At 45.2% G+C, this 11,621-nt stretch overlaps 1 protein-coding gene across 1 annotated transcript in view; it reads right to left on the bottom strand.

The window, feature by feature from the left end:
- Positions 1-3,237: 3,237 nt before the first annotated feature.
- Positions 3,238-11,621, bottom strand: part of LOC139543104 (AMP deaminase 2-like) — a 67,284-nt gene continuing 58,900 nt past the window's right edge. Inside the window, exons 15-18 of the mRNA XM_071349273.1 lie at positions 9,746-9,866; positions 8,153-8,326; positions 5,802-5,912; positions 3,238-5,089 (exon numbers count right to left, since the gene is read on the bottom strand). Of these exons, the coding sequence (XP_071205374.1) occupies positions 4,883-5,089; positions 5,802-5,912; positions 8,153-8,326; positions 9,746-9,866 (613 nt within the window). The 3' untranslated portion in view covers positions 3,238-4,882. The remainder of the gene's footprint in view (positions 5,090-5,801; positions 5,913-8,152; positions 8,327-9,745; positions 9,867-11,621) is intronic.

Below are 11,621 nucleotides of genomic sequence, written 5' to 3'. Positions count from 1 at the left end.
AATGGAATGCAGAGATGATCAAGGACTACATATAAACTACCTGTGTGATGTAATGGAATGCAGAGATGATCAAGGACTACATATAAACTACTTATGTGATGTAATGGAATGTAGAGATGATCAAGGACTACATATAAACTACCTGTGTGATGTAATGGAATGCAGAGATGATCAAGGACTACATATAAACTACTTATGTGATGTAATGGAATGCAGAGATGATCAAGGACTACATATAAACTACCTGTGTGATGTAATGGAATGTAGAGATGATCAAGGACTACATATAAACTACCTGTGTGATGGAATGGAATGCAGAGATGATCAAGGACTACATATAAACTACCTGTGTGATGGAATGGAATGCAGAGATGATCAAGGACTACATATAAACTACCTGTGTGATGTAATGGAATGCAGAGATGATCAAGGGCTACATATAAACTACCTGTGTGATGTAATGGAATGTAGAGATGATCAAGGACTACATATAAACTACCTGTGTGATGTAATGGAATGTAGAGATGATCAAGGGCTACATATAAACTACCTGTGTGATGTAATGGAATACAGAGATGATCAAGGGCTACATATAAACTACCTGTGTGATGTAATGGAAGCAGAAATGATCAAGGGCTACATATAAACTACCTGTGTGATGTAATGGAATGCAGAGATGATCAAGGGCTACATATAAACTACCTGTGTGATGTAATGGAAGCAGAAATGATCAAGGGCTACATATAAACTACCTGTGTGATGTAATGGAATGCAGAGATGATCAAGGGCTACATATAAACTACCTGTGTGATGTAATGGAATGCAGAGATGATCAAGGGCTACATATAAACTACCTGTGTGATGTAATGGAATGTAGAGATGATCAAGGGCTACATATAAACTACCTGTGTGATGTAATGGAATGCAGAGATGATCAAGGGCTACATATAAACTACCTGTGTGATGTAATGGAATGTAGAGATGATCAAGGGCTACATATAAACTACCTGTGTGATGTAATGGAATGTAGAGATGATCAAGGGCTACATGTAAACTACCAGTGTGATGTAATGGAATGTAGAGATGATCAAGGACTACATATAAACTACCTAATGCAGTTGTATTTCTACATGTCTAAAGTCTATTAGTTGGGACAAAATTTGACTTAATTTTTTTTTTATTCACATAAATGACTAATTGCTGTCCTCAGAACACCTGGCTGTCTTGTTTACATACAGAATGCGAGTACACCTGCTGCTGGAAATAATCTAGGCAAAAGTACAGCAGTACAGCATCTATGAATTTAAAAAAGCTAATTTGAGAGTAATCCTAGAAATAATGCTGCATTACAATATAGCCTCAGGCCCCCAGTGCTGTGTTATGGGTAACTGCATACCCTAACCTAGCGTCGTCCGGGTTACAGTTTGGCCAGGGTAGGCCGTCATTGTAAATAAGAATTTGTTCTTAAACTGACTTGCCTAGTTAAATAAATAACAATTTCCTCAAACAGTCTGAGAGGAAGAGGCGAAGCGAGAGACTTTACTTCCACAAAAATGAGACCATGAAGTGAGGAATTTTGTATGGAGGTCAATGAGAGAGTGTAGAATTTGGTCAACAAAAAAATGCAATTGCTAATTTGCTACGTGAGGCTTAATTGATGGAATAGAAGTTTCGAAATGAATCACACACTTCAACAACTGCAATGAATTCCTGCGTTGTAGAGAAATTTATTTACGAGATAATCAAACAAACAAACAAACAAACACCAACTATAAATCAACAGCACATATTGAACCAAGTCAGACGGCTTTTCAGTCCACAGTTATTGGGAAAGTAAATGCAAATACCAGTCATCCATCCAGTCTGAGGTGTGACGTTAGTTTACCTTGGGCACGCAAGTCGAAAAAGAGACCATAATGAAGCCACTGTACGTCACTACTGGTGATACAAAACTAGGATGAGTGTGTTCACCCTTCATTTTGGGACATACGTTTTATGGAAACACAGACAAATCTATCAGGTATTATTGATTGTAAAAACAGATATGAAACGTGATGCAGTATCTCCATCTAGTTGACGATTCCAAACTTGGAGCTTTATTTTGTATTGTAGGCTATGCAGGAAAACTGATCCGAGGTCAGATAGAGAGTTCACAGAGTGACATCGTACGCAATGAAATTACATGATAAGATAGGATACAGTCACTATAATAAAAGTCTATTGTCAGGATGAATCTGAGACAAAAGATAAGTTAAGCAGCAGCTCCAGTAAAAGGTATTTATGCCACCCAGATGTAAAACTAGCCTGAAATCCAGAACCTGTTTTGTGCTAACGTTCCACTCATTTGTACATGTTGTTTGATATGACAAGAAGTGGCAATGAGTGGAATGTTAGCACAAACAGACTGGAATTCACCAGGCTAGTATAAAACCATAAAGGCATAAGAAATATTGCCAGAAATATGTAGTTGTTTTATTAAATACTGCCAGACATTTTTTACATTCTAAATAATATGTAGCCTATATTCACTCGCAAATAAATAAATTCAGAAATGATATCACAGTGACAAGGAAAGGTTGGACAGTAAGAATGATGAAATCAAAGATACAATGGAAAGTCACAATATCAGATAGCGCAAAAACAATCTTAATCAAAAACATGTCATTTTGACAGACAGGAATAGGTTTGTTCTCTAATATTGCATTGCCCAGATCTCTTCCATGTCTCAAAAAAACAAAACAAACTATTCTCTACTCTGTCCTGACAATGGGCTTGAATATGGAGAGATTTGAAAGGATACAGTATGAAGTGAATGATATGGTCTCTTGCAACACTCTTGGTTCCTCAGGACTGAGGTCTGTCCTCTTCCCTCTCCTCTTCCCTGCTCTTCCTTCCTCCTCTCCCCTGTGCCTCCTCCTCCCTCCTCTTCCCCCCACTCTTCCCTGCTCCTCCTCCTCCTCCTTCCTCTTCCTCCCACTCCTCCCTGCTCTCCCTCCTCCCTCCTCTTCCCTCCTCTTCCCTGCTCCTCCTCCTCCTCTTCCCTGCTCTTCCTCCTCCCTCCTCTTCCCTGCTCCTCCTCCTCCCTCCTCTTCCATGCTCCTCCTCCTCCCTCCTCTTCCCTGCTCCTCCTCCTCCCTCCTCTTCCATGCTCCTCCTCCTCCCTCCTCTTCCATGCTCCTCCTCCCAGGGCCGTAACCAGGGTTTAAGCTCTAGAGAGGTCGGGAAGGGACTCCCCCCCCCCCCCCCCCACCCAGGAAATAAAACCCTTTGCCTTGATGACTGCTTTGCACACACTTGGCATTCCCTCAACCAGCTTCACCCGGAATGCTTTTCCAAAAGTCTTGAAGGAGTTCCCACATATGCTGAGCACTTGTTTGCTGCTTTTCTTTCCAGGTCATTTGATGCAGCACTCCGTTACTCTCCTTCTTGGCAGAAGCTGGTTGAAAGAATGCCAAGCTGTTATCAAGGCAAAGTGTGGCTACTTTGAAGAATCTCAAATATAAAATAGATTTTGATTTGTTTAAACACTTTTTTGGTTACTACATGATTCCATATGTGTTATTTCATAGTTTTTCTGTCTTCACTATTATTCTACAATGTAGAAAATAGTTTAAAAAAATAAAAAAACCTTGAATGAGCAGGTGTGTCTAAACTTTTGACTGGTACTGTAAATATAATATACTGTAAATATAATATACTGTAAATATAATATACTGTAAATATACTGTAAATATAATATACAGTAAATGTACTGTAAATATAATATACTGTAAATATACTGTATATTGGACCTCTGTGTCCTCATTTGTAGTTACGGCCCTGCCGCCTCCTTCCTGTTACTCCTCCTTCCTCTTCCTTCCTACACCTGTCCCATATGCAGGTTGCCCTCTTCCTTCCTACACCTGTCCCATATGCAGGTTGCCCTCCTCCTTGTTACTCCTCCTTCCTCTTCCTCCTCCCTCGTCTCTCCCCATAGACAGGCTCCATACACAGACTCCCCTCCTCTCTGTCCCTCCTTTTCTCCCCCTAGACAGGCCCCATGTTTGTTTGTCAATTAGGGTGTGCAGGGTGAATACGTGGTCGGTCGTACGGTAATTTGATAAAAGCCAATTTGACATTTGCTCAGTACGTTGTCTTCACTGAGGAAATGAACTAGTCTGCTGTTAATGATAATGCAGAGTTTTTTCTCAAGGTTGCTGTTGACACATATTCCACGGTAGTTATTGGGGTCAAATTTGTCTCCACTTTTGTGGATTGAGGTGATCAGTCCTTGGTTCCAAATATTGGGGAAGATGCCAGAGCCAAGGATGAGCCCATACATAGACTCACCTCCTCTCTGTCCCTCCTCTCTCCCCCTAGACAGGCCTCATAGACAGACCTCCCTTCTCTCTGTCCCTCCTCTCTCCCCCTAGACAGGCCTCATAGACAGACCTCCCTTCTCTCTGTCCCTCCTCTCTCCCCCTAGACAGGCCTCATAGACAGACCTCCCTTCTCTCTGTCCCTCCTCTCTCCCCCTAGACAGGCCTCATAGACAGACCTCCCTCCTCTCTGTCCCTCCTCTCTCCCCCTAGACAGGCCTCATGGACAGACCTCTTTCCTCTCTGCCCCTCCTCTCTCCCCCTAGACAGGCCTCATAGACAGACTGCCCTCCTCTCTGCCCCTCCTCTTACCCTACACAGGCCCCATAGACTCCCCTCCTCTCTCCCCCTAGATAGGCCCCATGGACAGACAGCCCTCCTCTCTGCCCCTCCTCTTACCCTACACAGGCCCCATAGACTCCCCTCCTCTCTCCCCCTAGATAGGCCCCATGGACAGACCGCCCTCCTCTCTGCCCCTCCTCTTACCCTACACGGGCCCCATAGACTCCCCTCCTCTCTCCCCCCTAGACAGGCCCCATACACAAAGTCCCTTCCTCTTCTGTGATGGCCTCCAGCTCGTCTGTGCGGATGGCCTGGGTGATGAGGTTGAGTTCTTCACACATGGTCTCGTAACGGTACGCCACACGGATGTCGGGGACGTTGGTGCGTCGGATGTCGTTTCCCTCCTGCCCCTCCTTGATGTAGTGAGGGCCCAGCCAGTAACTCTTCACCTGAGGACAGAAAGTGGATTGAGGAAAAGTACTGTAACTTGTCAGGTGATAAACGAGGTTTCCTCCAAACAGATCACGTGTGACCGTGGGAAATAGTAGTGTGTGTGTTAGAGATACATTGATTGGTTGCATGCATTACGAAGATCTGTTGATCTGAACAGACCTAAGCAAAGTCTGTCAATCTCAAACATGCACATAGCCTTAGGAACAGGCTAACAGTAGGAACAGGCTAAAAGTAGGAACAGGCTAACAGTAGGAACAGGCTAACAGTAGGAACAGGCTAACAGTAGGAACAGGCTAACAGTAGGAACATGCTAACAGTAGGAACATGCTAACAGTAGGAACATGCTAACAGTAGTAACAAGCTAACAGTAGGAACAGGCTAACAGTAGGAACAGGCTAACAGTAGGAACAGGCTTACAGTAGGAACAAGCTAACAGTAGGAACAGGCTAACAGTAGGAACAAGCTAACAGTAGGAACAGGCTTACAGTAGGAACAGGCTAACAGTAGGAACAGGCTAACAGTAAGAACAGGCTAACAGTAGGAACAAGCTAACAGTAGGAACAGGCTAACAGTAGTAACAGGCTAACAGTAGTAACAGGCTAACAGTAGGACCAGGCTAACAGTAGGAACAGGCTAATAGGGAATAGATGCTCAAGTAAATAATGTAGAAACTTGATAATCCGGTGGTTAAAGATAAGGCAGTAGTACCTTATGGGAGAAACCGCTCATCAGAACACTGTTCCTGGCCAGCTCACACATGTCACAGGAGCTGAGCTTCCACACCTGAGCAGCGATGCTGTACTCCTCCATCAGGGGCTCCTGGAACGGGACAGCATAGAGTAACAGTAATATGTCATATATTCCATCCTGATAATGACATTCAGCCTGAGGAAGGCCCAGAACACCCAGCTCTTGGAGTCGGGGATAGGGGGGTCCCAGTAGGGAGGGCCCCAGCAGGGAGGGCCCCAAGCATGGAATTATGACTATGTAAAGTCTGTTCACTTTCACATACTTATTTACTTTATTTATTCTCTCTTAGAACATGGTCTAGTCTCCACATTTACTTGTCTACCTATCAGAACATGGTCTATTCTCCACAGTTACTTATCTACCCTCCAGAACATGGTCTAGTCGCCACAGCTACTTATTTACCCTCCAGAACATGATCTATTCTCCACAGTTACTTATCTACCTTCCAGAACATGGCCTATTCTCCACAGTTACTTATCTACCCTCCAGAACATGGTCTATTCTCCACAGTCACTTATCTACCTATCAGAACATGGTCTAGTCTCCACAGTTACTTATCTATCTACCAGAACATGGTATAGTCTCCACAGTTACTTATCTACCTATCAGAACATGGTCTAGTCTCCACATGTACTTATCTACCCTCCAGAACATGGTCTAGTCTCCACAGTTACTTATCTACCTATCAGAACATGGTCTAGTCTCCACAGCTACTTATCTACCTATCAGAACATGGTCTAGTCTCCACAGTTACTTATCTACCTATCAGAACATGGTCTAGTCTCCACAGCTACTTATCTACCTATCAGAACATGGTCTAGTCTCCACAGTTACTTATCTACCTATCAGAACATGGTCTCGTCTCCACAGTTACTTATCTACCTATCAGAACATGGTCTAGTCTCCACAGTTACTTATCTACCTATCAGAACATGGTCTAGTCTCCACAGTTACTTATCTACTTATCAGAACATGGTCTAGTCTCCACAGTTACTTATCTACCTATCAGAACATGGTCTATTCTCCACAGTTACTTATCTACCTATCAGAACATGGTCTATTCTCCACAGTTACTTATCTACCTATCAGAACATGGTCTAGTCTCCACAGTTACTTATCTACCTATCAGAACATGGTCTATTCTCCACAGTTGCTTATCTACCCGCCAGAACATGGTCTAGGCTTCACAGTTACTTATCTACCTATCAGAACATGGTCTATTCTCCACAGTTACTTATCTACCTATCAGAACATGGTCTATTCTCCACAGTTAGTTATCTACCTATCAGAACATGGTCTAGTCTCCACAGTTACTTATCTACCTATCAGAACATGGTCTATTCTCCACAGTTACTTATCTACCTATCAGAACATGGTATATTCTCCACAGTTACTCATCTACCTATCAGAACATGGTCTAGTCTCCACAGTTACTTATCTACCAATCAGAACATGGTCTAGTCTCCACAGTTACTTATCTACCTATCAGAACATGGTCTAGTCTACCTATCAGAACATGGTCTCAGTCTACCTATCAGAACATGGTCCACTCCACATTACCTATCTACCTATCAGAACATGGTCTATTCTCCACAGTTACTTATCTACCTATCAGAACATGGTCTAGTCTCCACAGTTACTTATCTACCTATCAGAACATGGTCTAGTCTCCACAGTTACTTATCTACCTATCAGAACATGGTCTAGTCTCCACAGTTACTTATCTACCTATCAGAACATGGTCTATTCGCAAATACTGATGATGCTCCTTTCCAAGAAATATCGCGGTTCTTCTTCTGATGACATGATGATCGATGCTTTATTGCCATTTGACAAATACAAATATTCTCTCTCTTCTCCATAATAATGTCATGGTGTAGACTAGCCTACCCGCCCTGTATCTGAGAGCTGTTGTCTAGAGCGCAGGCACCAAGACCAGAGTAGGAACGTTTGTTATTTAACACAACCGTTGTTGTTTTTTTGTGACAAAACAAAATCAGTAGAGATGAAAATGTGATGGAAACTTATTGAACGTATATTTTTATTCGGATGAAAACTGAAGAGAAAAAGGACATTGTGTGAACTACGTTATCACTGATTTGTCAGTTTGGTGGAAACACCACCGCTGGTGGGAAAATGCACATATTTTCTCAATGTAGATTTTTATAATTTTTTAATGAAATTTTGTTGCCAATTGGATGGAAAGATGTCTAGCTAGTGACCAAGGCACCATAGACATATAATATAGTATATATTCACATACCAGTATTCATAGTGTTTATTTATATACGTCGTTGGGGTTCACCAACCTTAGTGAAGTGGAACTGTAGAGGGTCGTCCGTGGACAGTGACACCATGAGTCCTCTGGACAGATACTCAGGCAGCGGGTTACGGTGGTAGCTGAGGAACAGGCTGTTGTTGCTGAGAGGAGACATGGCGATGCCGATCTGAGCCAGGTAGTACAGGTACTGCAGCACAGGGGCCTGGAGGGGACAAGGGGAAGACATGGTGATGCCGATCTGAGCCAGGTAGTACAGGTACTGCAGCACAGGGGCCTGGAGGGGACAAGGGGAAGACATGGTGATGCCGATCTGAGCCAGGTAGTACAGGTACTGCAGCACAGGGGCCTGGAGGGGACAAGGGGAAGACATGGTGATGCCGATCTGAGCCAGGTAGTACAGGTACTGCAGCACAGGGGCCTGGAGGGGACAAGGGGAAGACATGGTGATGCCGATCTGAGCCAGGTAGTACAGGTACTGCAGCACAGGGGCCTGGAGGGGACAAGGGGAAGACATGGTGATGCCGATCTGAGCCAGGTAGTACAGGTACTGCAGCACAGGGGCCTGGAGGGGACAAGGGGAAGACATGGCGATGCCGATCTGAGCCAGGTAGTACAGGTACTGCAGCACAGGGGCCTGGAGGGGACAAGGGGAAGACATGGTGATGCCGATCTGAGCCAGGTAGTACAGGTACTGCAGCACAGGGGCCTGGAGGGGACAAGGGGAAGACATGGTGATTCACTATGTGTTGTTGTTGCGGGGCCGTTGTCCCTTTGGACTGGAAACATTGTCGATAGAACAGAGCAACCGTTTGATTTGGAAACGTTTACAGTAGCCGCCATGTTTGAAAGGCACCAGATGGTCACAAGCTCGTACTGTAGTTGACTGAGGCCTTGTCCCCATTGTAGTGGTGGGAAATAGAGAGATTGTGGAGGCTGACAAGTGTGTGTGCGTGTGAGTGTGTATGTGTGTCTCTGTGTGTGTGTGTGTGTGTGTTTGCGTGTGAGTGTGTGTGTCTCTGTGTGTGTGTGCGTGTGTGTGTCTCTGTGTGTGTCTCTGTGTGTGTGTGTGTGTCTCTGTGTGTGAGTGTGTGCGTGTGAGTGTGTGTGTCTCTGTGTGTGAGTGTGCTCGTGTGAGTGTGTGTGTCTCTGTATGTGAGTGTGCTCGTGTGAGTGTGTGTGTCTCTGTGTGTGAGTGTGTGTGTCTCTGTGTGTGAGTGTGTGCGTGTGAGTGTGTGTGTCTCTGTGCGTGTGTGTGTGTGTGCGCGTGTGTGTGTCTCTGTGTGTGTGTGTCTGTGTGTGTGAGTGTGTGTGTCTCTGTGTGTGAGTCTCTGTGTGTGAGTGTGTGTGTCTCTGTGTGTGAGTGTGTGTGTCTCTGTGTGTGAGTGTGTGTGTCTCTGTGTGTGTGTGTGTGTGTCTCTGTGTGTGTGTGTGTGAGAGTGTGTGTGTCTCTGTGTGTGTGTGTGTGTGTGTGTGTGTGTGTGTGTGTGTGTGTGTGTGTGTGTGTGTGTGTGTGTGTGTGCGTGTGAGTGTGAGTGTGAGTGTGAGTGTGTGTCTCTGTGTGTGAGTGTGTGTGAGTGTGTGTGTCTCTGTGTGCTCGTGTGATTAAAAGGAGCAGCAGTACCTTCCTAAGCAGTAGTCCGTGGGAGATGTTTTCTGACAGCATGAAACCTGACACCAGGTGATGGATAGGCCCCGCCTCCCCACAGTGAGGACGCAGCACCAGGGTGTTGAAACCTCTCTGCCTAGGACACACATAGATATATGGTTCATAGATAGATGGTTCATAGATAGATAGATAGATAGATAGATAGATAGATAGATAGATAGATAGATAGATAGATAGATAGATAGATAGATAGATAGATAGATAGATAGATAGATAGATAGATAGATAGATAGATAGATAGATAGATAGATAGTGGTTGGTTGGTTGGTTGGTTGGTTGATTGATTGATTGGTTGGTGGTACACACAATCATAGAGGTACGGTGGGGATGAGAATTATCTATTGGTACGTCTGTATAGGGTCATGACCCTCACGGAAATATGAACGGGTACAATGTAGAAGAAGTGTTGCTTATGACTTTTAGTGGCAAGTATCTACAGTAGGTCAGGGCTCTTCAACCCTGTTCCTGGAGAGCTATCCTCCTGTAGGTTTACAGCAGGGCTCTCCAACCCTGTTCCTGGAGATCTACCCTCCTGTAGGTTCACACCAGGGCTCTCCAACCCTGTTCCTGGAGAGCTATCCTCCTGTAGGTTTACAGCAGGGCTCTCCAACCCTGTTCCTGGAGAGCTATCCTCCTGTAGGTTCACACCAGGGCTCTCCAACCCTGTTCTTGGAGAGCTATCCTCCTGTAGGTTCACACCAGGGATCTCCAACCCTGTTCCTGGAGAGCTACCATCCTATAGGTTTTACAGCAGGGCTCTTGTCAGGATTTACCTAGGGGTCATGACTGGGGCTGTACAAATGTTTGGTGTATTAGAATAATTGATTATGCTTATTGTCACGCTTTACAAAAATCGGACCCAGAAGCAGACCAGGACAAGGTGAGTATGAAGATTGTGAGAATTTATTTAAATGATGAGAACGTGGAGGTAGATAGTTCCGGGTGGCGGAGCGGGCAGCGGAGATGGAATGATGGGAGTGGATGAGCAGATCCAAAGGATAGAAAAAAACACTAGCGACGAGCAGACAGGGATGGGTGATGGGTTCCGGGGAAATGGCTGTAGATAGAACAAAACGGAGGTCAGTTAAAGGCAAGCAGATGTACAAAACAATAAACCAAAACAAAACAAACTCTATAACTTGGAGACTGGTTCGTGAGCAAAACATACTGGTCATGGCTAACGATCCGGCAGGGAATGGATGTCAGGTCAGGGCTTTTGAAGGGGAGAGGTGATGATCAGGACAGGTGTGCAGATTACTGATGGGATACAGGTGCGGGTGAACATTGATCTCCCAACAAGCTAATTCGCCCGGCAACCAGACAGGGTGCGTTCCAGGACAGAAACACAGGCAAACACAGACTCAGGAAGCGGGATTTGTGACAGTACCCCCCCTCCGACGAACGCCACCGGGCGGACTACCTGGGGCGCCAGGGTGGAGGCGGTAGAAGTCACGAAGCAGGTCGTCATCAAGAATCTGACGCCGAGGAATCCAACTCCTCTCCTCTGGACCATATCCTTCCCAATCCACGAGATATTGGAAACCTCGACCCCGCCGTCTGGAATCCATTATGCGGCGCACCGTGTAGACAGGACCACCTCCGATCATCCGAGGAGGAGGAGGCCGAGGAGGAGGGGGCAACAGAGGACTGAGGAGAACCGGCTTAAGGCAGGAGACATGAAATGAGGGATGTACTCGAAGCGTTGCCGGCAATTTGAGTCGGACCACAACCGGGTTAATGATTCTATCCACCACAAACGGACCAATGAACTTTGGTGACAGTTTCCTCGACTCAGTCCGTAGAGGAAGATCCCGTGTAGCCAACCAAACCT

Source organism: Salvelinus alpinus, chromosome 17 (assembly GCF_045679555.1).
Source record: "Salvelinus alpinus chromosome 17, SLU_Salpinus.1, whole genome shotgun sequence".
Classification (NCBI taxonomy): Eukaryota; Metazoa; Chordata; class Actinopteri; order Salmoniformes; family Salmonidae; genus Salvelinus; species Salvelinus alpinus.
This window is presented reverse-complemented; position numbering and strand designations above follow the sequence as displayed.